Source organism: Pezoporus flaviventris, unplaced genomic scaffold, assembly GCF_033815535.1.
Source record: "Pezoporus flaviventris isolate CSIRO_AGI_PZ_B2104156 unplaced genomic scaffold, CSIRO_AGI_Pfla_v1 ptg000005l, whole genome shotgun sequence".
Taxonomy (NCBI): Eukaryota; Metazoa; Chordata; class Aves; order Psittaciformes; family Psittacidae; genus Pezoporus; species Pezoporus flaviventris.
In genome coordinates this window covers 1,090,905-1,116,913 of record NW_026892553.1, presented here as the reverse complement: position 1 = coordinate 1,116,913, position 26,009 = coordinate 1,090,905, and the positions used below count along the sequence as shown (strand labels likewise).

At 57.1% G+C, this 26,009-nt stretch overlaps 1 protein-coding gene across 3 annotated transcripts; it reads right to left on the bottom strand.

Annotated features, from left to right (window-relative positions):
• On the bottom strand, window positions 1–15,196 carry TMLHE (trimethyllysine hydroxylase, epsilon). Of its 3 annotated transcripts, none has more exons than XM_061445613.1 (8): window positions 15,008–15,196; window positions 10,704–10,881; window positions 9,644–9,820; window positions 8,650–8,929; window positions 7,488–7,607; window positions 4,615–4,851; window positions 3,697–3,835; window positions 1–2,537 (listed from the first exon to the last, which is right to left on the bottom strand). In XM_061445613.1, the coding sequence occupies exons 2-8, from the start codon at window positions 10,870–10,872 to the stop codon at window positions 2,406–2,408; spliced, it is 1,254 nt and encodes a 417-aa protein (XP_061301597.1). In that variant the 5' UTR covers window positions 10,873–10,881; window positions 15,008–15,196; the 3' UTR covers window positions 1–2,405. The 3 variants fall into 3 exon arrangements, with proteins under 3 accessions (XP_061301597.1, XP_061301596.1, XP_061301598.1); XM_061445612.1 differs by having other exon boundaries at window positions 10,704–10,878; XM_061445614.1 differs by lacking the exon at window positions 15,008–15,196 and adding an exon at window positions 14,664–14,699.
• Between the last annotated feature and the right edge of the window lie 10,813 nt (window positions 15,197–26,009).

The following is a 26,009-nucleotide window of genomic DNA, read 5'->3' as shown; positions in this document are numbered from 1 at the left end:
GAAGGAAGCAGTTCATCATTTATTGGCTGAAAGAACTCGATTACAAAACCTGATCCAGTAGCATTAAAGCAGAGAGAGCCTGTTCCCTGACACGCGCAGCAAGTGCTCAGCTCACCAGGCACTGACTGCCAAAAAGCCCTGGTCCTCCAGATAAAGCTGCACAGGAAGAATTTAGCCCTCATGGGAAGCAGGAGGAGATGAAGCTCAGGATTTAAACAAAGCCCTCCCCACTCCGTGGTTTAGTGCTGGAGTGGCTACATTAGAGTAACACCAATGAGGAAATGTGTTCTTCTACATTCACCATAAGCAATTCCCCCCGAGAGGTTACTCAGGCCCCCAGAGGAGTGTGCTGGCCTGGGGTTGGCTCTGAAGAGGAGGCTGATGTCTGAAGAACACAGCCCTTGGCAGCAGCAGGGTGAGCAGTGACAGCCACCACGCTCCCTGGCAGGAAGGCACCTATGTCACCATGACTTGTCACCAACACACTTTGTGCCAGCCCCAGACCTGCCCGCTCCAGCCCAGGGCAACGGCAGGTAAAGCTGATGTCTGCAGTATTCCCCTCACATCCTGGAGGCACAGGGAGGCAAAAAGGGCTCAGGAACCCTCAGTACCACCAAATAACTTGTGAGAGGACCCCACCACTCCAGGCTTTCACATAGTGATCCTTTGGTTCAGAACACAGAGATGGTTTGCTGTCACCACCACACTCCCAGCCATGGATTCACCCAGCAGCGCAGGGGAAAGCCACCCCCAGAGCACCAGAGTGGGACCATGTATGGAACCACTGCAGTTTGCTACTTCCACACCATCAATGAAGATGTGTGAAACTCCCCAGCTACGTTGTGCTGGTGTAACTGGCAGTCGAGAACCTGGCAAAGAAAGTAACAGACTGGATGCTGCAGGCTGCTCAGGGAATTCATGGCCTCAGCCTAGAGGAATAAATTCCTGCCTGTGCCTGAGGCTGCTGTTTACAGAGATGGGAACCCATCCTGGGGAGATGAACCTGACAGAACCAGCTCACTTCAGGCTGCTGTTACCTGCCACCATGGCTCATGTTTCCCTTTCTCATCCCCCTCCCCTCTGATCCACAGCTCCCTGCCAAGCCTTCCCTGGGAAGCTCCTGGTGCCTGCAGCAGTGGGAAATAACTCTGAAATTCAGCCTCAGGCAGCTCAGGCCACACTTGCAGAGTCTCTATACAGTCAGTGTTGATTAAATGAAGGCAGCAAATGTAGCACTCGTACCCTGGACACAAGAGCATCCTGCTTGCACAGGAGGGCCAGGGGTGAAAGGGACCAGCCCTGGTTTAAGGTCTAGATAGCAGAGCAGACACCTCCAAAGACAAACCCTAAAATCCCCTCTTGGTTCTTAAATTCCCATGCTTCTAGCATTCCAGTGTCTCTAATAACAGGATTTGCCTTTGTTCTTTACACTGCATCCCTTTGATGTGCCAGACCAGTTTATCCCCCAGCTAGCCGGAGCCGAAAGGCACCTCTGTGTTCACTGCCTCCATACACAGGAGGATCTGGTGAAAACACCACCCGAACTGGTCAGCCCCATCCAGCAGCTGGTGAAAACCTTACACAAAGCCCTTCTTCAGGAAAGGTGGAGCAGGCACAGGGGGAGATCTGACAGCAAATCCTGTGGCTGCTGAGCCTTCGCCCTCGATTCAAGCACAAGAACACACACATGGCATTACCGGAAGTCAAGGAAACACGAGACCTACATCCCTCATCTAACACAGCCTAACACATCCCCTTCCCAACATGCAGCTCTTGCTACTTCTCCTGTTCCTTCTAACCTAAAGCTCTTCAGAAAAAAACTCCCAAGAGGGGGTTCTCCCTTTGCAGGCCACCTCTCCAGCAGCATGGCTTGTATCAGTCACTGCTCTTGGGGTACGCGGTATGTTTAAGAAGCCACTGAAATTTGCCAACAGCCCTCAGTTTTAGTGGCATGTTCACATCAAACAGGGGCCAGATTTTCCTTTTCTCTAGAAGGGGTGAAGTCCAGCCTGGGGTGAGACAAAGCCCCAGAGATTTCCATTCTGCTCTGCTGAAGCAAACAACCCCAAAACCTGGAACTCCAGCTGGCAGTAGGGGTAAATGCAAGAAGTCCAAATCCTGAAGGCACTTGGTTGGAGGAGCACTTCCCATGGAGTGATCAGCCCTTCCTGCGCAGAGCCAAGACAGTCTGAGGGGCCGGAGCAACCAGGCTGGGTGCAGACAGCAAGAGGTGGTTGTGCTCAAAGGCAGAAGAGGGTCCCCCAGAGCTCCCACAAGTTCCTTTGGCTTCCACTTGCTCCCTCTCCCGAGCAGGCACCGGGAATGGCTCAGAGCGGGTGGAGGTGTTTGAGGTGTGTGCGACATCGTTGGGGGGGCAGCAGCAGGTCCCCGTGCACGTGGCCGGGCTAGGCCTGCAGTCCCAGCAGGCGCGCGGTGTTGAGCACATCGTCCCTCGTCAGGTAGCAGCCGCAGAGCTGGCGGTACCCGGTGAACGCCTCCCGCCCGTGCAGGACACGCCAGTTGTCTATGAACAGGGCCTGCAGGAGCAGAGAGGAGGCCATCAGCAGGGCAGCCACCATGGCCAGGACCCTCTGGCAGGACAGGTCTGAAAGCTGGAGCCCCCTCAAGACAAAGAGCAGGTGAGGGTTTGCCGGGGGGGCATGACCACTCCTGCTCATCAGTGTCACACAGCACAAGACCACAGCCGGATGTTTCATGTCATCTAGCACAGCTGCTCTACCTGAAGCACCAGTTCTGCTCTGCCGCTCACCAGCAGTCAAAACACGAGGGCTAGCAAAGCACAGAGGCACATTCTGGGCTGTTTCTTTGCTTTTCTACTGGAGAGGCTGGGCAATAGTTCATCAGCAACAAAGGGACCATCTCCTGCCTCTGGAGTGTCACTTTCCCCCAGCATCCTCAAGAACACAAGGGGGGGTGTTTCTAAGATCATCCTTTTCTCCCCTGGACCCTTTCATTTCTGGGGCCCTGGGCTTAGGCTGAATCTAGCCCCTGAAGGAATAAAACCCCTTCAAGCAGACACAGCTGAATGAAGAAGCTATGCACTGCAACACCTTCAGGTCTACAACTGTGGCTCCAGCTACTCAAGCTCTTCAATGCTGAACCCAGGATCAGCCTTTCAAAGCACAGGGCAGAGCTTTTTCCTTCCAGTACCAAGGTGTGCTATGGCATCTTAGCTGCTTCTAGGACACTGCCCAGGTCTTCTGTGGCTCACTGGCAACGTGAGGGTTTAAAGATAACCTCAGAGCGGAAGTAAATTCAGCTTCTTACAACTTTGTATTTCCATCACACTGGAAGTTTCTTCTGGAAGAAGAGGTTGAACACTAGGTGTTCCCAGCCCCTCTGCTTCTGAGGATCCTCACTGCAGTGAACGAGATCTTTCTCCTCTCCTCTAGCTGGGCCTAACCTTACCCTGAGGCAGGGTTTGAACTAAACACTTCTGCCTTACCTGGAAGCTCATATTTTTAGAACAGGAGGAACACATCTCCCCACAACAGATGCCAGTACTGTAATAGAGGCCAGTACTGTAATAGAGGCCACCTTAGAAGAGCTGCGAAGACAGCTGCAGTATGTGGAGCTTGCCTGACACAGTCACCTTAGCGGCAGCAAGCACATCCAAAGGACCATGCTTCCCTCCCTGCACAAAACCCAGGCGAGTCTCCCAGCTCCAAGCCCTACCTTGCCTGGCTTCAGTTTGACCCAGAGCTCATTCTCTGGTCTCCGGAGCTCAGTGGTGAGGGTGCGGTGAGCAGCGTACCAGCGGTGCACAACGTCGTACGGCACCGTGTTGATGACAGCACGATCGTAGTTGTTGTATCTACAAGCAAAGAAGAGGTCAGAGACTGCCCAAGTGGCTCCATGAGCACAGCCAGGTATTGGCACAGGGAACCACAGGAGCCTGGGGGACTAGGCAGTATTTAAGGGAAGCCAGAGAGTTTACACTGCAAGTGCAGGACTGTCAGGAGAATACCCAGCACTGGGAGCAAGGAGTTTACTATCAAGTGTAAAACTGTTCTTGCTGGTGTCCTATGGAAGGATGTGCCACAGCAAAGGGCAAGGCCACAGGCTGTCAGAATAAGAATTCAAAGCCGTGCTGGACAGGCTCCTGCACTCAGCCAGGCTGGAGTTCCAGAAAGCAGCCTAAATTTCCTTTGGAAGTGGCACAGTCCACACTCTCCCTTTATGCCAGGCTGATTCCTAGAGGCTTTTTCAAAGAAGGGCTGAATCCTATTGCCTCTCAAATGAAAGGAGATGGGGGCATGGAGCTGAAGTGAGGAGAGGAGTGAAAAGCCAGAGCTCAGCACTGACACCCATCCTTGTCTGGGTGGTTCTGACACCTTCTCTAAAGCAGCAGTGCGCAGCCCAGGAGGAAACATGGGCTGTTCCTGCAGCTTCACCACTGTCCCTCAGATACAGTTTTTTCATGGAACCGCAGGCTGGTTCGGGTTGGAAAGGACCTTAAATTCCATCCAGTTCCAACCCCTGTCCCGGGCAGGGACACCTCCCCTTAGAAGGTGTCAGGATACCTCCTGAAAACCTTCCCTTGTCTACCACAGTCCCCTCTCCCATTAGCAAGAGGACTCACATGGCTGTTACCTGATGAGATAAAGCTCGTTGTTCCAGGGGTAGACATTGAGAACTGGCCCAATTCCAATCATGTGGTTGTGGCAGTCTCCCACATTCTCGACATACTCGTGCTTCAGCGGGACCTTGGTGAGCAGCTCAAATTGGTCTGGGGCACACTGGAGAACCTGCTCTGCCGCATAGAAACCATCCACCAGCAGCGTCCGCCCACCCGTGCCCTCGTGCTTCAGGCAGTGGAACACTTGGATGCTGCATGGGCAAGAGAAACCAGAGCATGAAGACACCTTGGCTGCCTGTCCCATGGCCAGAAGGTGCTCCCCATCGGGTGTAGGTGGATGCAACCACCCTTCTGGTTTCACTGAGGCCTGCCAGGGAACGGAGACAGACCAGCAATTAACAGCTGTGCCTGCCGGTTCTTAAGGCCTAATCTACACCACCTGAGAACAAGAGGACAGTAAATGCTGGTTGTACTGTTGTCACAAAGTACGAGGGTGTCCAGGCTGACTCTCATTCAAAGGCACATACATTATTGTCTCCCACAAGGCAACACATAAAAGACCCTTTAGAAAGCCTGGAGGAGTCTGCAGCAAGCATCTTACCTACAGGCACATCCCACCCTAGTGGGAAACCATCCAACTCAGCTTCTGTCCTTCCATTACTTCTCTGAAGCTTCTCTTTCCCTCTGTCCAAGCAAGGTGGGCATTGCCCTGTTAGAAGCAAACACCCAGGAGCTGCCTCCAGCCACCTTCCCTTGTTAGAAAATGAACTGTTACTTTCTGGGAAAGCAAAATTTATCTTCTGCTCTCCCTTCAGGGCCTCTGAACCCAGTCCCACAGCAGAGGATGGGGCAGCCCCTCCCAGCTGCACACTCACCAGCACCTTTTCACCTGGGTGCTCTATTCACCCTTTACAAAGTCAGTGCAGGAGCACTGGAGCAAAGGCCACTCTGTGCCTCAAAGGCAACAACCTCCTCCTGCAGCTCAGGGCTCTGAAGAAGCCTCTTCTCTTGGCAGGCTCTTTGGCACCTGAGGAGCTGGATAATGGTGCAGTCTTTCCCATAGCTTGGGGGTTTTCCATCTACCCTTTGTAATAACTTAACCTGAGACTTGTCAGGTCTCAGCCAAAGCAGTGGGGAGGAAGCAGACGTTGAAATGAACACATCTTTCTTGAAAAACACCTCATTTCACTTAGAAGCAGGCCAAAGACTCCAGCGTTTTGGAAGCAAGTCTGGAAGAGGCTGGGAAGAAAGGATTTCTGGCAGAGATGGGGGCTCAAGAAAGCCAGAAATTCATGTTCTTCCTGCACAACTCTGGCTTTGCAGAACTACAAGCACTAATGGTTAGCCCTACCAATCAAGCCCATGTTGCCTTTGCTTGATGCACTTCAGCTGGCTGCGGATGGAAGGTTCCCTACCTGAAGGGAACCCTTCCAAGTGGAAAAAAGATACAGAAAGAGCTAATGAGCTCTATAGTTCTGGCACGGAGCAGTTACATCAAAGACCTTTTGAAGGCTGAAGTTCTGATCTTATTTGATGTTGGGGGAGATTTTGTGAGCTCCTAAAGCAAGTCAGCCAGGCAGGTCACACCAGGCAGGTCACTGCAAATCACGGGTTCTGCACTCAGCTGTTAACTGAAAACAGAGAAGCCAACTACATCCAGTGCGGGGCAGGACCTGTGCTCTGTGTTCTGTGTACTTGAGCTGCACAGCGCACGGTCAAATCCACTGACTTCGCTCCTGACATCGAGCTGCTTCCCAAAAGCTTCCTGCCTGGCAGGGCACAGAAAGGGCTCAGGCTGCTCTGAGATCCACCTGCAGTCAACAGATCTCCCCTCTTAGTCCCCCTCTGCTTTTCCAGCTCTGCACTGCAGACCTTTCCCATTCAGGTGTTTAGCAAGTTACAGCCTCACTTGGGAAGAGCTGATCCTGCCCCGGGGCAGGAGGTGTGGACTGGGTGACTTCTCTTTGTAGCCTCATTTGCAGATCACAGTACCTCCACACATCTCCTCCAGGCTATTTCCCCTCTTGACCTAAGCCACTACTTAGGCTAGAAATGAAGCCTAAAGTCTCTTGCACTTCCCCCTGAGCCATGATCTGCTGCCTTTCCACCTCCAGCTGAGTATCAAACACACCCTAGAGGCTGTACCAGAAGAGCAGTTTGCAGAACGGCATTTGTGAAGCAATGCTGCAGCTACAAAATGCTTTTTAAAGCACAGAAGGCTGTGAGCTGGGGGAGCCTGGCTTCTGCCTACCTGCAGGGCTGCACCCCTGCCAAAATGCAGCCCCACCAGCGTGAACTGGTGCAGAGCAAGGCAAGCAGGGCCTCTGAGGTACCTCTCCACGCTGTGCCAAGGGGAGCTGCTCCCCCTCCTCTCCTGAGGCTGCTCAGCCCACAGAGCTGGCCCCATGAGGGTGAGGAGGGTTCGCCCCAGTCAGCAAGGGTAAGGCAAAGCAAACCTTTCCAGCAGCAGCTTTGTGCAACAGCTCAGGAGGGGCGCTTGCTGCAGGGGAAGCTGTGCTTTGCCAGATGGACCCAAAAGACACCTCAACCCAGCTGCTCACCCCCACGAACGCTGTGTGGCTCTTCAGAGACTCTGAGAAGAGACTGTGAGAAGCTTCAGGGTAGCACAGAAACGACCACAGCTGAGCCGCCTTTGTGACTACAAGGACTACTTGAACCACAGCAACACCAAGCTGCAGTCACTGTCTAACAGCCACGCCCTTCACTGGCGTGATTCCTTCTGGAATCCCCAAGCATAGGGAAAAGCGACCTACTGACTCCCCCCACTGCACAGGGATCAGCCAGGACCTGGAATTGCCGAGTGACCAGTGCAAGTACATCCCAGCATCAGCACTGAAGACAACACAGCCCCAGCAGAAGCACTCACCCACAGGGCTCCTGGAAGTAGGTTGTGTCTGTGTGACGATCCAGAGCCAGCTTGGTGTAGGCAGTGTCTCCCCGGGAGAAGTCCGAGGTGAAGTACCACATCCTGCCATAAATGGTCTCCCTGCAAAAGGGACAGGCAGTTATAGCATGGGCTGAGGGAGCAGGGGCTAGGACAGCAGATCCTCTCCTGCTTTGAGGAGAGGTCACTCCCCTCCAGCCTCTGTACAGAGGAAATTAAAGCAGAACAACGACATTCACATTGCCAAGAGCTGGTGCTTCTTGTGCCTCCTCCAGTGTTCAACTTGTCACTCTCCTCCCCAACAGACTCATGGCAACTGTCAAACCAAGGAAGCCCCTGAGCGACACGAGGAGCTGCCAGGGCACAGCCAGCCCCTGTCTGCACCCACCCACCACCAAGCCCACTTCTGTTCTCAGGATCTTGCGTTTTCAGCCACCTTCCCCCCTACAACATGCACAGAAGGAGACAGACAGAGGGACAAACAGTGCTCAGGGGCTAAGGGGGAGGGTACCTGGAGCAAAAAGCTGCCTGGATATTCCTTGGAAGCCCTCATTTCTGTTTCTACTCATTGGAAGCAATCCCTCCTCTCCCAGCAGCGTAAGGCACGTTAAAGGCTTTATGCAGGTTGGACGAGTTGAAACACAAACCCTGTCCTGCCATGCTGTTGGGCTGTTTGAAACACAGCAGGAACATTTCTCACTGTTTTTCTTTGGTGAGAGCTACAAACTGGTTCTGATCTCCCTGGCTCCCAGGCCAGGGCTGCCCTCCTAACCTTCCAAGTCACAACAGGAAATGCCTCTCTTTGCAAAGCTCTGCTCTTCCCAGACAGGCCACTTCCTCCAGTTCCTCCTCTCTGGGCATAGCCCCACTGTCACAAAAGTCACCACACGCTCCCGAGGCAGCTCCACAGCCTCATGGTCCAGGCTCTCACCTAGGAAGAGGCAGATTCCACAGTGCAACACTCCAGCTCGGTTCAAGCACAGCGGCCAGAGGCTGTGGAAGACCCAGACGTTTGCTTTGCAAACCAGGCCACAGGCAGGACACACGGGACAAGGCAGCAGCACCTTCCCAACGAACTGAGCAGCCTGCCCTTCACAGCTCCTGACAAAGCTGTCAGTGGCATTCGCAGGGCAGCCCCTGTTACCTGATCAAGCTGATCCTTTCTGCCACGATTTCTGTGTCCTCTTTGGTGGGCGCAACGTTCTCCACGAAAGCGATGCCATAAAGCAGGAAGTTCTGCAGGAATTCCTTCAGCCCCTCATCTGTGTCCAGGAAGCTCCGGCAGTCCACGGAGGGCACCTGGGCCTGGCGGTAGATTTCAGCATTCCAGAGGATGCGGGGGTGCATCACCTGCTGCTTCTGCCCCTCGTAGCTGTTCTTCACCAGCCACTCCAGCCCATAGCGCGTCACGTGCCCGTCCGGCCCTGAGGCAAGGGACCAGAGTCACAGTCACCACCAGTGGATGCCACAGTCCCAGGTCATGATCAGCACAATCACCAGTCTCAGACAGCCCTCACCCTGTTAATTTGTCTGGTGACCCCGATGTCACCCACACTAATGTCTGGTTCAGGCTACAAGTCCTGAAAGCATCACTGCTGCTGCCAGGAGCCAAATTCAGAGCCAAGGGTCTCAACTTCAGTGGTTCTGGTTTCTGCTGACAGAACTCCATGAGGAAGTTGAGCACAAAACCAGCTCGTAACTAAGGGTAAGTTACAACAAAAGGGAGAGAGCAACAAAGGACAGAAAACATGAGTCCTGACCAGGGATACCAGCTCAAACAGTAGGGAAAAGGAACCCAACCATTTCTTGACCAGTCTGTTCACTCCCTGCATTGCTGCTGGGTTCAAACCAACCAGTGAAACACCAGACACTGAAGATACATCTCTACCCAAAAAGGGCTCGCGAGGAGGGGGAGGAAAACACAGCTACACAGTTAAGACCAAGACATGTTATAGAAACAGCAACTGTTTAAAATCTGCTTAGGGCCAGATCTTAGGGCCGGAATTCCCAAAACAGTTACTGATTTAGAGACAAGGCTGCCCTCTCCCAGCACACGTAAGACCAGGATCCATCACTGAGGCTCCCTTCAAGCAGGGCTGGTAGCCCAGAAACCACGGAACAGGCACTTTGCTACCTACAGGTGAGGAAGAGCGTGGTCTCATCCACTCGCACGGCCTTAGGTTTGATGGCCAGGTCCACGCTGGCTGTGTCCAGGCTGCGCTGGTTGGTCTTGGCATTGTAGCAGGAGGCGGAGCGGCAGTGGTCCCGCAGCCACACGAAGTCCAACCGCATCAGCGTGTTGGCGTACCTGAGTTCTGCAGAGGAGGCTGGGCTCAGAGCTGCACTGGCGCCAAGAGGTGGAACCATCACCCAGAACTGAGCCCACGGGTTAGGACCCCACTGACTGAAGGGATGCACAGCTGGTTTGTCACACTACGCAGTGTCTTCATGGAAGGCCTGGCTGTCACTGAGCTCACCATGGGCTCCCTCCTTACCTAGCTCACCCTGCAGCAGGAAGGAGTACAGCTAACATGCTGCTCATATAATTACCTCTTTCTCTTCAAGCAGAAAATTCAGAGCTGTACATAACCTAGCTGCAGACCCCAGTACAGTAATACAGGTAAGAGTCAAACCAAGCAAACATCGAAGCTACACAAAGGTTACAAACCCCACCAAGACATTGAGGTAAGGCCTTGATATCCATTTAGTGTTAAAGCCTCTCCTCCTTGCTCCATTCCAGGACAGCTTGGGAATGCTCAAAGCCCTTCAGAAGGGGGAGCCAGCAGAGAAAAGAGGAGAGCGCTTCCTGCTCTAGTCCCACTCAGCTTTGAATCCAAGTATCCAAGGTCACTTTGCAACGGGAAAGCAACAATATCCTTTCTTGGGGGCACTGTGTTGGATAAAGGAACAAGCAATTCCCCTTGCTTCTGAGTGACCCAAGTACCAACATCTCACTGGCCTCAGCAGACAGAGGCTGGACCAGACCAAACACGTCCTGGGGAAACCTGTGCCTCAGTTGCCAAGTCACCTCCAAACCCAGGACAAGAGTCAGTCCTGCCTTTGGGAATTCCCAGAGGGAACATGGAACACAGAGACCAGCGTGCACCCCTCTAGCATAGCCCATTTCAGAAGAACACAGGGAACTGAAATCACTCCCAGGGACTGGCTGGGAGCAGGGACACGGGAGCCGGCACGTACCGAGGTGGTCGTGGTGTAACTGCCAGGCACACTTGAGGGACTCCGGCACCGTGTGGTGGCAGCGAGTGGCAGCAGCGAGGACGGGCCTGGTGTCACTGGGTGGCCACAGCAAGGCAGGGCTGGAGCTGCCACACAACCGGAGAAGCCTCACCAGCCTCTGACGCCACATCCTGAGCTGCTGGGAGAGATGGGAGAGAACTGGTGACACTGGTGACACACACACAGGGGGTGACACACACACAGGGGTTGCTGCTGCTGCCCAGCCTGGCCCTCAGCCCTGCATCCCCACACCAGGCACTGGCAGCACTCTGGGAAAGCTGGACTCATCCCCCCAGTCCTCACTGATGGACATGAGGTGAGAGAGCTCAAGCACTGAGGAGGGGAGAAGTGCGTGGGATCAAAGGAAAGGCTGAAGAGGGCTGGGAGGCCCATTTTCAGGTTCTTCTCTCTTGTTGGCCTCCCCCCGCTTCTGGGGTAAGGGCAGGAGAGGAGCAGGAGGGAAGATGGTGCTGCACGTGAGCCCTGCTTGCCTGCAGCTCCTGCCCATCACACACTGACAACAAGGAACCATCAGGGGTTCAGGGAGCCTTCTTACCAACCTCAGCGCATCCAATGCAGCAGCTGCAGCAGCACCAGACACAGGGTGTCTCACAGTGGAAAACAGTCCTGGGAAACAAATGAGAGCCCAGGATTTACCAGGCAAAGCAATTCCAGAAGGGACTGCAACGTGCTGCCAAAGCCTCATCTGCTACAGGTCTCGGCCTCGCTCTGGCCTCCCCACTTTGAATTCCCCATTCCTGGGCAAAACTACAGAGCTATGGGAAGAGAGAAAAGTGACTTTAGGTAGAGGCACAGGAACTGGAGGAATCCGGGGATTAGGTCAGTTCTAGAAGAGCATCAAAACACTGAGAAGGAGGACGAGGAGGATCTCTGCTGCTGCTGAAGGACACCACCAGCACAGAAGAGAGTCCAACCAGGGTTAATCTTAGCCTGGAGATCATGGGACCATTACTCGGAGGGAGATCTGTAATGACTCAATTCAAGGGCAAAACCTTCCAAGCATTAAGATGTGAAGCCACGCAGAGCACCCTGTCCTGGTTATCCATTTCTGAAGGGCAGGTCTCAACCCAGCAGGATTTAACAGCATTGGTCTCAAATGCACAGAAATGTGGCACCACTGGGGAGACACAGACTCGGGGAGCTTTTCTTATCGAAGACTTGTGATTTTCTGCCATGCTTTCTCAACACCGGAGCTGTGGCTGCCCCACCTGCTTCTCCACTCCAGAGCTGAAGATTGCAGAGCTCTCAAAGTTGGCACTAACAATAAAATCAGCTATTCCATGCTCTCAGACAACAACTCGCTGGGCAGGAACAAACTAAACCAGAGGCAGCTCTAGGGGAAAAGCCTAGAAACAGTTTTCTAACAGAACATGGTCTGAGGTGGGGACGTGCCCCTTCAGCAAAGGCTCACGAGGTTCCTGGCCTCGAGTCACCAGCAGCTTCAGCCCTGCACAAAGATTCCAACTTGGAAGTGCCGGATCTGCAGCTGCCAAAATGCAGCCCTGGCTCCTGGCAGTTACAGGAATCAGCTGCCAAGTCATGGATATGGACCTCTGAGATCGTCCAACATTAACCCAGGGCTGCCGAGGCCACCACTAAACCCCGTCCCCAGGTGCCACATCTACACATCCATTTAACCCCTGCAGGGACGGTGACTCCACCACTGCCCTGGACAGCCTGTTCCAGGCTTAACCCCTTCAGTGAACAAACTGCTCCTAATCTCCAGTCTAAACCTGCCCTGGTGCAACCTGAAGCTGTTTCCTCTTGTCCTGTCACTTGTTCCTTGTGAGACCAAACACTGCTGTGAAGCCCATGAAACTCCTCAGAGATGCTGACTGAGCTACAACACCCTGAAAGACCCGGATTCTTGCTACAGACAGAGGAACGGGGGCACCAGAACTTACACAGCCCAAGCCAGAGTTACCAGGCACCTGAAGACACACCACAGGACTTGCTCTTCCCTTTGGTGGTCTCCAGCCGGGCAGAAGATGAGGTTTCGTAGAACAGCCAATGCTCAGTCCTGGAAGAACACTTTCCAGCACACTGAAAATTCAATACAGGGAAAGGAACTCTCCACTTCTGATGTGCAAGCTCAACCAAGTGAAGAAAAGCCACAGCTAGAGAAAAGCAGAACTTGACTATGATGTGTATTGGCTTTAGAACTTAAACAAGTCCCTGAACGAAGCACCATGGCTCATAAAGCATCAGCCTGTTCTTTAGAATGCACAGGAGGGGAGGCTCTACCTAGGTTTTGGTATCAAGAAACGCCAACAGGGAAAGGAAAAGAGCAGCCACCTTGTTTGCCTACGCCTGGTGTCCTCACACAGGACCTAGAGCTCACCTCCAAATCCCTTTAGCAAGTGGCCTCTGTCGAGGGCAGCTCAGCCCTGGTTCTATCTTTCTGCACATGTTCCTTTTATCTCATCCTCTCCCAGTATCAAAACTCACCAGAGAACACACAGAGGCAATGGTGAGTGACCCAGATACTGAACCTCATCACTGAGACCTCCTGCTCCTCTGCTGTCCTTGCTGGAAACAGACACCAACAGCACACAGAGAAATCTTGAATGAAATCTTCGCAAGAGATCCTAAACCTGAGAGGAGCTGCACCAACCCCTGTGATCAGAGAGGGTTTACATTCTGCCTTTGTGTTCAGTCAGAGCCAAGAGCTCTCCCGGCTGAAATCAGGTATGGGAACAGCCAGCTCTTCCCCTCACCTTTATCCTGCCCCAGAGCCCACCAGGCAGTGGATGAAAGCCAGGAGCAGGATCAGACCCCCCGTGAGCAGGAGGAAACATTCCAATGTGTTGTGAGCTGAGGAATTCCCTTGAGAGGGAGGCCGAGACAGGTTGTGAGGGGAGGAGGAAGGAAGAGAGGCCTCAGGAGGGGCTCATGTCCAGGGGACTTCCCGCTGCTGCCACAAGTGCTGGTTCCTTGAGCTCTGCTAAACCCCACAATTCCCCCTGTGAGCAAAGGAAAACACTGAGCTAGAAAAACCAGGAACCCGCTGGTTCAGCGATGCCAACACACATGGAAGGAGAAGCCCCACACCTCTGTGGACTGGGGCCAGCTTGTAGCCAAAGCCTGCCAGGAACCAGGCAGCTGATGCTGGGGACGCTGCTCTGAAGCCTGACCTGTGCTGGTGCTGTGAACAGACCTGACCTGTGGCAGTACGGCCAGCCTGGCTTCCAGGCTCCTTCAGCATCCCAGAAAGAATTCCCTGTTTCTCACTGAGCATTCCTGAGAGCTCAGCTGCACCCTTGTCCACGGCTGGAGCCTCTGGCTAAAGCAAAGGGTTCTGATCCACCAGCAGCATGAGATTTCAGCAGCACAACAGGCCTTGGGCTTCTGAGAGAGAGAGGAAAGGGAAATCCATTGTTTTGTGGAGGCAGCCTGAGGAATAGCGTGCAAGCCTCAGGCAGGGCAGCTCGGAAAAGACCTCTAAGATCCTCAGACTGAACTGATCCCCAGCAGTGCCGAGGCCACGGCTGATACCAGCGAGCGCCGCTACTGCAGCAACGGGGAAAGCAGCTGAAGAGCAGAGCGCTGCAGAGGCTGGGACAGAGCTGCTGCCCCGGGAGGAGCAAAGGGGCCAAGCCCCGCGCTGGGAAGCAGCTCTTGGGCACAGGCACTGGGCTGCCGGCAGAGCGAGAGGGGCCGCAGCCCGAGCTGTCCCCCCTCCCAGCCGGCTGCGGCTGTGCCCCGCTGAGAGAGGCTCCTGCCCCCCCGCAGGCTGCTGCTGTTGCAGCCACCGCGTTAGGGCTGAGCGCTCAGGACCCATAGTGTCCTCCAGCCCTCCCCCACGGGCACCGCTCGGAAACTCAGAAGCCGTTAAAGGCACCCCAGACGCGGCAGCTCCGTCCACAGCCGCTGCGCTGCCCTGGCAGCGAAGGGAAGAACCTGCTCGCCCGACTCCAGACCCCGCTTCCCACCGCTTCCCGCACCCTCCTGCTCGGAGCTCCTCCGCGGCCTCCAGCGGAGCCTTCGTGGGCGCAGCCGAACGCAGCGACCTCCGCGTCGTTTCCTGCCCCGCAAAGAGCCGGCTCTCGGAGCACCGCCCCCGGACTCCTCCCGCAGCTCGCTCCTGTTCGCGGCCACTGCCCCGCCCCGGCCCGCAGGGGTTGTCTTTGCTGCGGGCGGCAGCGCACGGGCTCTGCCGGAGCTGCCGCGGGCGAAAGCTCCGGTCCCTGCCCAGCAGGGGCTGAAGCCTCGAGCCCCGCGTGCGCCCGGGGCATGGCCGTTACCTGCGCTGCGGCGGCGAGAGGCGGAGTGAGGCCGCGGCGGGGCCCGGGCGGCTGCAGCGGTCCCAGGGGCGCTCCGCGGCTCCTCCCGGCCTCGGTCCCGGCGCCACGGGAGCGGCCGCGCTGCTCAGGAGCGGCTGCGCAGCGCCAGAGGCGGCGCCGGAGCCCCCGGAGCGGGTCCCGCCGGTCTCGAGCGGCGCAAAGCGCGGGACGAGCGGCGACGCCGCCGAGCTCCGGCCCCTGCGGCGGCTGCGGAGCTTCCCGACAGGAGCCGCGGAAGGCGGCGGGGCTGGGCCGGATCGGGCCCGCCCCGGGGAGGAGCCGGCACCGATCACGAGCGGCAGCGCCCGCCGGAAGAGGAGCGCTGGGCAGAGCGGCGCCACCAGAGGCAGGGGACTCGAGCGTCGGCGGCAGCCGCCAGGCCCGCCCGGGGCAGGGACGCGCTGCGAAACACCGCCCGGGAGCCACGGAGAGCGGGGCGGCGTGTAACATAGAGGGGAAAGCAGAGCGACTGCCGACCACAAAGAGGCTAGAGCGCCTGGAAACCACAGGGAGGTGCAGAGGGCACCGTGTGGCACAGAGACTCCGGCCTGTGGCCACAGCACCGCACATGGGGGGTACAGCGGCCTCTGGAGCACCCCGTGTACCATAGGGATGCGGGCCTGTGGCTAGAGCGTCCCACGTGTACATTAGAACAGCGGTTGCAGTGCCCCTTGTACCATAGAGATTTAGGCCTACAGCCAGAGCGCCGCACACGTACCATCGAGCGAAGGCTAGAGCATCCCTCCTACTAGATAGGTGCAAGCCTGTGGCCAGAGCGTCGCATGTGCACCACAGAGAGGAAGCTGGAGTGGCGGGCATACCATGCACACAGCCCTGCGGCCAGAGCGCCGCACGTCTACCAGAGAGATGGTTAGAGTGGCACAGGCCTGTGGCCAGAGCGCCGCACGTCTACCAGAGAGAGGTGGCTAGAGTGGCAGACATACCATAGAGAGGTGGCTAGAGTGGCAGACATACCATAGAGAGGTGGCTAGAGTGGCAGACATACCATAGAGATGCTGGCCTGCGGCCAGAGCGTGTCACGTCTCCCCCAGAAAGCCGGCCCTGGAGCCGCACGTACCTCCGAGCCGGGCGCTGTGCCGGCAGCGCCGCCTCCCCGCGGTGTCTCCGCTCGGGCCGCTCTGTCCCGCGGGCTCGCGTCGCCACTGCCCGGGGGCTGTTTCCATAGCGAGGAGCACAGCTCCAAGCTCACCTGCGGGCGGCGCACGCGCACTGCGGCGGGCACGGCACTGCACGGACCGGGCTTCCGCTCCCCGGCTCGGGCGGAGCCGCCCGCCCCGCCCCGGCCCAGCCCGGCCCTCCGCTCCTCTCCGCTCCGCTTCTCCCCGCTGCTCCTCCGCGTTGGCCCGTGTGTGCGCGCAGGGATGCGCGGGCCGGGCTCCAGGCGCTGCGGGGCAGAGCGCGCTTTTACGCCGTAACCGCTGGGTTCATCCGGAGGCACCGGACCCCTTCGTGCCGCAGGGCTGAGGCGCAGCGCTCCCTGCCCCGGCCCGACCCCGCGGCAGCTCCGCTTCCACTCCAGGACCCTCGGGGCCCGTTGCCTTCGGGCGCGGATCCCTCGGAGCCCCACCGGGAGCGGTGTTGTGGGCCCGAGAGCGGCGGTGCCACCCCTTGGGGTGTGGAGCATGGTCCTAGAATCCCGACTGGTTCTGGTTGAAGGGATTTTACAGCTCCTCCAGCTCAACCACTCTCACGGGCAGGGACCCCTTCCACTAGAGCAGCTTGCTCCAAGCCCCTGTGTCCAGCCTGGCCTTGAACACTGCCAGGGATGGGGTCTGTGGGGCTCAGTAGGGTTTATGGCCTGTGCTCCGCTTTCGGGGCTGTGGCAGACAGCCCTCATTTGCCTCCCAGCGCCCGGCGCGTTCTGCTCGCACCCGCAGCCTGGCTCAGCACGGAGGAGCCCGTGTGCTGGGGAAGAGCCGGGATCGGGGGGGTTAAACAAGCAGCGGCCGCTCAGTGCTCCTCCCGTGCCCGAGGGGTGCTGGGGACAGGGTCCCGTCCGCACCCGGCTGGAGGAGCGGCAGCAGCCTGTGCCCGGCAGCGGCTGCCCGGGAGGATGCCGGGGCCGGTGGCGGGGCCGAGCGGCGCTCGCTCCATACACGCGGGGTTCTCTCCCCATGCGGCTCCTGCGCGGGCAGAGACTGGGAGATGTTCCCACAGGGAATCCGCAGGTGCCAGGAACCGCGGGATCGCCGCGGGAGCAGCGGGTGTGTGTGTGTGTGTGTGTCTGGGTGTGGTTTTGGGGGTAAAACGTGTGTTAAATTGGGGGGGGGGGGAAGGAGCTGCTCCGGTTTGGCCCAACGGGAATGTCACCATCCAGCACCAGCCAACCCAGAACACAGCTCCACACAACCCGGCCTGGGTGACAGCACGGTGAGATGTGCTGCTGGAGGAGACTGAGATGAGCTCTGAGGCAGAAGCTCTTCCCTGTGAGGGTGCTGAGGCGCTGGCACAGGGTGCCCAGAGAAGCTGTGGCTGCCCCATCCCTGGCAGTGTCCAAGGCCAGGTTGGACACGGGCTTGGAGCAAGCTGCTCTAGTGGGAGGTGTCCCTGCCCATGGCAGGGGGTTGAATCTGGATGAGCTTTAAGGTCCTTTCCAACCCAAACCAGGCTGGGATTCTGTGAAGATCCGAGGAAAATCCAAAGGATCTAAATCCTGGAGTGGCTCTGATCCTCGCTGTGGCTGTGCAGAGCTTGATCTAAGGGCTGTTGAAGCTGGGGACCTATGCCGGGTGCCCATGGTGCTGCTGGCTGTATTGTTGGCTTCCCTGCTCCGGTGTTCCTCTTCCCTGAGGCCACGCTCCCACTCCCAAGGATTCGTCACCTCCCCATGGAAGCAAATGCTTGTCACTTTTTATTATTTTTTTTTAAATTCCCCCTCTTTTGTCTCTGGTTACTCGAAGGAAAGAAGCAAGCCCGGACTCAGATGTTTGTTTGCTGTGTCCTGGCCTCTGCTCCCTTGGTAACCCTCCAGTGGCAGATCCACTGGCAGGGAGTGGGAGCAGGAGCACAGCAGAGCCTGGGAAAGGCCAGGGCCCGCTTCCCTCACCCTTGCGTCATCATGAGCCCAGCCTGGAGCCACGACTGCTCTGCTCCAACGCTGCCCTCGGAGCGGCAGCATCTGCCCCTGTTCCAGCTCGTGGGACACCTGCATTGAGCCACAGCCTGGATTGGGTTGGAGGGCCCTTAAAGCTCCTCCAGTTTCAACCCCTGCCACGGGCAGGGACACCTTCCACTAGAGCAGCTTGCTCCAAGCCCCTGTGTCCAACCTGGCCTTGGACACTGCCAGGGATGGGGCAGCCACAGCTTCTCTGGGCACCCTGTGCCAGCCCCTTGTTCCCAGTGGCCTTTGGTTTGCAGCAAATTCCCTCATCTGTTCCAGCATCTGTGTCGTGGGAAGTGACAGTGAATCGCTCAAATGATGCGGAACACCCCTGTGGGCACCTGGGTCCAGTGAGAAGAGCACAAGTGGCCGAGGAGGAGGATCTCTCTGCCCTTCCCTCAGCACGTCTCCTGCCTTTTCACAGTCCCACTTGGTTGGCTCCAGCTCTGGCTCCCTTCTCCCAGCCCTGGGTGTTTGGCACAGCTTTCCCATGATCCAGGCAGCCTCCCCCTGTGGAGTTGGGTGCTGGAGGGGTGATTGGGGGGGTCCCCGGGCTCTGCTTGATGCCAGGTCCTTCCCAGCACCCTGCATGCAGCAGCCCAATATGTCCAATATTGAGGTGCTGGATCATCGCCCTCCCTCCAGTCTGCTCCGTGATGCCACCCCATGAACATGCTTTGGATCATGGTCTTGGATCACCTCGTCCTCTGGCCATTCCTGGGGGGGTCTTCCACATGTCCCACAGCATGGAAGCAGAAAGGATCCTTCTCAATTCACTGCAGACTGAAGTTAAACCATTGCACTCATCAGAAGTGGTAAACTGAGTCAGCTGGTGTCCATGTGTCCTTGAGGATGTCCTCCAAGAAGGGAGGAGGTGGCCAGTGTGGGCAAGACAAGCCCTTCCCTTGGCTTCTTCATTTGCTGTAGGGCAGCGGGGGCTGTCCCAGCCTGCTCTCCCACCCTCCACTCCTGGGAATGAGAAAATCTCCAGACTCATATCACACACACACACATTCCCCCCCCGGGAAAATGAGAGTGGGGTGTCCCTGGAAGGACAGACACCCTGTGCTGGGGCAGGGATGGAGCAGCAGCTGCACCTTCCCCTGCCCTCCATGGGGACAGGGGCAGGCAAGCCTGGACACAGCCAACGCCTCCCCCCTGTGCTGAGTGAATGCTCCTCCTGCCCAGGGCAGCAATCTGGCAAGGGGAAGAGTGGCTCCCTGGGATGAGTGGGAGGGGGTGGATGATTCAGGTGGGAGCCACACAGAGACTGGCCCATTCAACCCAGGACCTCAGTGACTCCATGAGTCTGAGCTGAGGGTTGGAGTCTCACTGCGACCCATGTCTCATGTCCCCAGCTGTGCCCCATGGCTCCTTCATGGAGCAGGAATTCTGGAGCTCTGCCTGCCCCCAGCTCCATCCCCCTTGGGCATCCCTGGGGTCTCCCCTCAGCTTCCCCCTGCCCCAGGATTACCCTTCACCCCAGGGTCACTGCTTTGGCTGCTGCACAGCCCCTTTCCCCTTCCGACCCGACTTTCCCACTGCCTGCAGCACAGCATGGCCATGGCCCTGCCCCAGCCTTTCTGTGGCCCCTTGGGTCCTGCTTGGAGCAGAGGAATGTGGCTCAGCAGCCTGGGCGCTCTTTGTCCCAGTGAGTGACCCTGGAGGGGTGTTGGGGTCAGGATGCTTGGCACAAAGGCAGACACTGGGGTTGTCCCCATCCAGGTAAGCCCCTGAGCTCAGCCCACCCTGGCAGGGCAGCATGGACCAGCAGCATCTGTGGGGAGCATCCCTGGACTGCTGGGACATACCTGGCCACTCTGGGAATCACAGAAACCCAGCCTGGTTTGGGTTGAAGGGACCTTAAAGCTCATCCAGTTCCAACCCCTGCCACAGGCAGGGACACCTCCCATTAGAGCAGCTTGCTCCAAGCCCCTGTGTCCAACCTGGCCTTGAACACTGCCAGGGATGGGGCAGCCACAGCTTCTCAGGGCACCCTGTGCCAGCGCCTCAGCACCCTCACAGGGAAGAGCTTCTGCCTAAGAGCTCATCTCAGTCTCCCCTCTGGCAGGTTAAAGCCATTCCCCTTGGCCTGTCCCTACAGGCCCATGTCCAAAGCCCCTCTCCAGGTTTCTTGTCGGCTTTTTTAGGGGACCACAGCAAGGAATGGATGAGGGTTTGTGAGACCTGCAGCAGAGCATCTGCTCACCACCAGTCTGAGCATCACCCCCCCACCCTGCTGGCTCTGGCTGGGGAAACCCTCTGGCTGTGCTGGAGCTGGGACCAGACATGGAGTCTCTCCACCTCCGAGGCATCGCTTGCACCTTGGGGGCTTCATTTTGGGCATGTCTCCTGTGCCATGCACTGGGTGGCCGTGCAGAGCAAGCACTAATGGGGAGGTGGGATGTGCTAGGGGCAGTGAGGGGTGTCAGGGGGATGCAGCCGTGGGGCAGAGTCTCTGCCTCAGCTGAAGAAGACAAGGAGGTGACAGAAGGTCAGGGAAGTTTTAGCCTGGCCCAAAGCGCTGGGGCAGGAGGGGCTGAGCTCCACGTAACCACTGTTATTTAATTTGTTTTTTCTAAATAAAAAAAAAGGAAGTTAATAAATAATGTAAAGTGGAGAATGCATTAATGAAAGAACGAGGGAGAGAGGGGGAGAGAGGAAGGGACAGGGCAGAGGGAGAGCGCAGGGCAGGGGAGATATTCCTGCCTGTATCGATTGGATATGATTACATTAGCCCTATCAAATATTCATACTACATTCCACAAGAGGTCATTGTGTGTGCTTCTCCAATTTGGCTCTGCCTTGATGCAGAGAGCAGGCTCTGAGTGGGAAAAGGCTTGTGCAGACAGCTCCAGCCCCAAGTGCAGGGATGTCACCCACTGGGCTGGTGGCAGGGTCTGGGTGGGATGTTGGGGCTGAGAATAAGTGGGGTGCTGAAGGGGATGTAGGGGGATGCTGAGCCCTGCGGGTCCTTTGCCAAGCCCCTGAGGGTTGTGGATTGTGTGCGGACACAGGAACTGCTGCTGAGATGGAGCCATGAGGACACGCGTATTCCAGACGCAGCTCCTCCCTGAGGAGCATCCTGCTCCCCCCTGGGCACTGCAGTAGTGTCACTGTCCTCTGCCTGCTTGAGGCTGTTCCTTACCCTAGAGCACCTGAATGGGGGGTTTTGACAGGGCCATCCCTTTGCCAGCTGGGAAGGGGTCAGCCCAGGCCACAGAGCCAGGCAGGAGGTGGATGACGTGCCATATGGAGGGCAGGCAGGAGCGTGGGTCAGGTCCCCATTGCAGTGTCCATCTCCCAGGGCTCCTCTCACCCTGCTCCATCCCCATCCCCATCCCCTGCAGCCCACCTTCCCAAAGCCACCCATGGTGGTTCTTTGTCCCGAGGCAAAGCCCCTTGGAACTGCTGTTCCAGATGAGGCACTTCCCTTGCCCGTGCCTCAGTTTCCCCATCCCACCTCCAGCTCCCTGCAGCCCGAGCGAGGCACCGCTGCGGTCCCCATGAGCCAGCGTTGCTTCTCCCCTTACATTAATAACAACTTTAGAGCAGGGTGGCAGGAAATGCATTTCCAGTTCATCTGCTGCAGCTATTAGATTACCAGGAAATGGCTGCCTGGCTGCCGGCCAGCGCCTCCGAAGGGCCGGCGCGGGGCCGAGGGGAAGGCAGACGGAGCCCGTGGTGCTGGTGGGCACTGGGCTGAGCCGGTGAGACCGGTCCCCATCACCCTGCGTGTCCCCGTGGTGGGCCGGGCTGTGCCCCGCAGGGGTGCAGTGCAGGGGGTGCTCCCAGATGCTCCATTCCCGACTGTCCTGGGAGCTGGGATGAGCCGGGAAGGGATCTATGGTTGGACCTCGGCTCCATTCTAAGAGCAGCCGAGCTCAGACTGGCTGCAGCCTCTGCTGGGACTCAGCTGTGCTGGCACCAGAAAAGGGAAGATTTGGGATTGGGACGTGGAGGGTGCATGCACAGAATGCGGCAGGGCTCTGCAGAGGCTGGTTATTCCGACTGGGCTGGAGTCAGGAGGAGCACGAGATGGAGGTAAATGTGTGTTGTCTCTCAAGTGCTGAGGGCATCTGCAGATGGGACAGCTTCGTGCTGAACACCACCCCCCGAAGCTGGAGTACCAAAGCCTTTAGTGATGCCCGGGACTGTGCAGGGGACTGTGCTCTGCCCCTCACCCTTTCTGGGGTGCTGTGGGTGATTGCTCCCTCCTTTGGGGGCACCCCAAGGAGCAGCCAGGAAGGGGCTGGGCTCCAGGGGGATGCTGGAGTCTCCCTGCCTGTGCTGGCAGCAGCTCGGGGGCCTCAAGCTCTTGCTCTTTGCTTGGTCACCCTAAGCCCCTGGAGCTGTGTGCAGGGTCAGGTGCCAGAGGGGAGACTGAGATGAGCTCTTAGGCAGAAGCTCTTCCCTGTGAGGGTGCTGAGGCGCTGGCACAGGGTGCCCAGAGAAGCTGTGGCTGCCCCATCCCTGGCAGTGTCCAAGGCCAGGTTGGACACAGGGGCTTGGAGCAAGCTGCTCCAGTGGAAGGTGTCCCTGCCCATCGCAGGGGTTGGAAGTGGAGGAGATTTAAGGTCCCTTCCAACACAAACCAGGCTGGGACTCTCTGATGTTGTGCTTGGCTCAGAGGGGACCTTGTCCCTCTACTCCCGCATCCCTGCCATGGTGACATCTGCTCTGGCCCCTGCAGGCTGGGAAATGAGGGATGGTGAAGTGGGGAATCAAGGGAGGATGGAAAGGGATGGAGGAAGTCAGGGAGCAAAGTGTGGGGCGAAAGTAAGGTCTGAGCCTTGCTGGGGTTTATTAAAGTTTAACAGAAGAAACCCTGGTTTGCGTGGAGGGGACCAGCTATTTTTAGCCGTGGGTAGGATGTCAGCTCTGAAAATAGCCTGCTACCAGATCCTAATGAAACCCTCTCTCTGGCTCTCACCCGGAGTGAGTTTGGAGGGGGAGGATCACTGTCACACCGAGGAGCTCCTGACATTCACAAGGACTCACCTTAGGCTTTATTTATTTCATTTCTTCCCCTTCCTCCCCCCTGGTTTCTCCCATTTTTCGTGGCTCTGCCTTACACTGAGCAGAGGAGTCACCAGCCAAAAAAGCGGCTGTGGGGGTGGTGCTGCTTAGCTACGGCCACATCCCGGCAGCATGTGATCAGATTGGCAATTTAATATGGAGCCTTTCATCCCTGCACGCCCGCTCCAGTTAAAGTGACATTGAAACGGGAACCCAAAGTGCCCACGGGGGGAGCTGACCCCTCCCCATCCGCCACCTCCATCCCCAGGGAATGGGTGATGCTCAGTGCACATGAGAGGGCTCGGTGGGGGCGGGAAGGTGGTACCCAAGGCAAGGGAGGATGCTCGAGTCAGGTACATTTGTTGCTGGGGCACGGACTAGCTGGACTGTGAGGAGCTGAGCAGAACGCATGTGGTAGAGCTCAGACTGGGACCTCTCTGTGAAGCCCAAGGAAGACCTGGACCAGCAGTTGGTGACTGCTCCCAGTGAAGATCGGGGTGGTGCAGAAGCATCCCAGGGACCATGGACTATGGAAGCCAGGGAGAGAGATGGTTCTGAGGGTTTGGGGACAGAAGAGAGTGGTGGGAGCATCCCATCTCATCGTGCTGGGGATCGGAGGTGCTCTACAAAGGTTGGATGAAAAGCTTGTGTCCTGTGGACTTAGGGTCAGGCCTCGCAAGAGGGACAGGTGCTCCATGGGCTTTCTGGGAATGCTCAGGGTCCAGAGGGTGCAAACTCTTTGGTACTTGGTTCCATGGTGGGTGCTGCAGTGGGGTTTGTGTGGGGAAATACACATCCCTACCCATGGCACCCTGGGCAGACCTCAGGCTTTGGCTCAGCAAAGGCAGCATGCTCCTAATGGGAACGAGAAACTTTCAGCTCTGTGCCCTCTGCCTCCCGAAGGAAGGACTCCAGGCAGCTGGATGGCTGTGGTGGATCCATCACCAGAGCTGTCTGCCTGTTCAAGGCCAGGCTGGATGGGGCCTCGAGCAACTTGCTCTAGTGGAAGGTGTCCCTGCCCGTGGCAGGGGGTTGGAACTGGATGAGCTGTAAGATCCCTTCAACCCAACCCAGCCTGTAGTTCTATGAAACACATTAATGGCAGGCCCCCAGTGCCCCATCCAGCTTTATCTCCCTGCTCTGGTTCCCCACGAGCTCAGGGCTGAGGTCTCCACCTCGTGTTTGGAGCCACATTTGCTGCTTGAGTCACCCCTTTGCTCTGGTTCCTCTGCTGGGACATTGATGTGGGTTTGGGGAGGGCATCTTGCAGGGATAAATGTGTTTTGTCAAAGAAGAGCTGCCATGGGAGCACAGGGAGCCTGTGGGTGCACCTCAGCTTTGCCCACTGTCTGGTGCTCACTGTACTCAATGGGACACGGAGAACGGAGTGAAACCCGGTTTGATGTGCCCCGTCCATCGTGTTGTCATGCCGGGGCAGCAGCTCAGCCCCTGCGCTGGATGCTCTCCCCCTCCTGGCTCGCGTAGGGACGGAGCCATCTGCATCAATGAGTCAGCAGGACCCACTTAACACTTCTCCAGCAGGATCTCCTCCTCCTGACAGAATGGGCAGCTTCTGGCAAGCTCCGTCAGCGTGTTACAATCTCAGCTCATTAAAGGGATGCATCCTGAGCTCTTTATTGATGTTTTATGCTGCCTGGCTCCATCTTCAGAGAAACAACTCACAGTGCAGTCAATGACTACACCTCCACGGTGCTGCAGGCTGAGCGAGGAACTCAGGATCTGGCTCAGGGCTGGGCTCAGCTCCCATCCTGAAAGGCTGCACGGCTGCAGGCTATGGTGCTCTACACCAAAGCAGCCAAGAGGCACCCCGGGGCTGGGATCCCCTTTCCAGGCAAGGTTCAAAAGGAAAACACAAGGAAGGGGTGACTTTTTTTCCTCCATGCTTGCTTACCCCTCTTTGCTGCCCAGAGGAATTGCCTGGTACAGAATTTTTTTTCCCCCAGTGCTGTTGCGTGTGCAGCTGGAACTTGCTTGGGTGGATGTACCTGGCCTCCTTTGTACCTGGGATGTGCTGGGATTCACACATCCCTCTACCTTGGGAGAATCACAGTATAAGTTCCCCAGTGCTTGCTGTTGCTGGTGGCACTGTCTGGCTTCAAGTGGCTTTTACATAATACAGACTGTCAGGCCAGATGAGCATCATGGTCCCCTCTGGCCCTCAAATGTGTGAATCTCAAAATTAGAGAGCACTAGCACCTCATTGCTTCTCACTGATTGAACCAGGGGAATCACAATGTTCTCTTTATCCTCCCCTTTTCTCTCTCCCCTGCCTGCATCATCTTTAACTGAAGGTGAATGCTCCCTCTACCCAGTGCCCCAGGTTGTCAAATAGCATCGAAAGGAGCAGATATCTCCAGCCTCACGCTGGGATATTCTCCTCCCCATCCGCAGTGGTTCACTGGGGGATCAGGGGTGCTCAGGCTTGGAGAGGGCTGGAAAACAATGCTGAGCTCTCCTGGTTGCTTAAAAAAGCAACAAGTTCTCCAGGCTCCAGAGTGATCTCTTTTGCGTTTGTGAATGTGTGTGTGTATCTCGAGAAACACGTGCTGAGGAGGGGAAGGAAGGTGGTGACACCCCAGATGGTTTCTGCAGTGTTGGGGATGTGCAGGAGCAGGGCAGGGAGGAACTGGTGGGGATTGCCAGGGATGAGGGTTCCCCAAGGCAGAGATCTGCAACCGGCAGATGGGAGACCTGCAACAGGAGCTGGGAACACCAGGATGCTCTGCCCTCAGTGCCTCTATCTCAGTGCTATCAGCAGCCCCAGGCAGAAGATGTGCTGACAGCCCCTAAAGTAAGGGCAGG

What these genes read in the sequence shown, in the direction of transcription:
- TMLHE (XM_061445613.1), bottom strand. Translation starts at nt 10,872, where the DNA reads ATGTGGCGTCAGAGGCTGGTGAGGCTTCTCCGGTTGTGTGGCAGCTCC. An exon ending in GAAAGGATCAGCTTGATCAG is followed by an intron (nt 7,608 to 8,649) that starts GTAACAGGGGCT and finishes TCCCTTTTGCAG; the next exon opens with GGAGACCATTTATGGCAGGA. An exon ending in AACGAGCTTTATCTCATCAG is followed by an intron (nt 3,836 to 4,614) that starts GTAACAGCCATG and finishes CTTTGCTTGTAG; the next exon opens with ATACAACAACTACGATCGTG.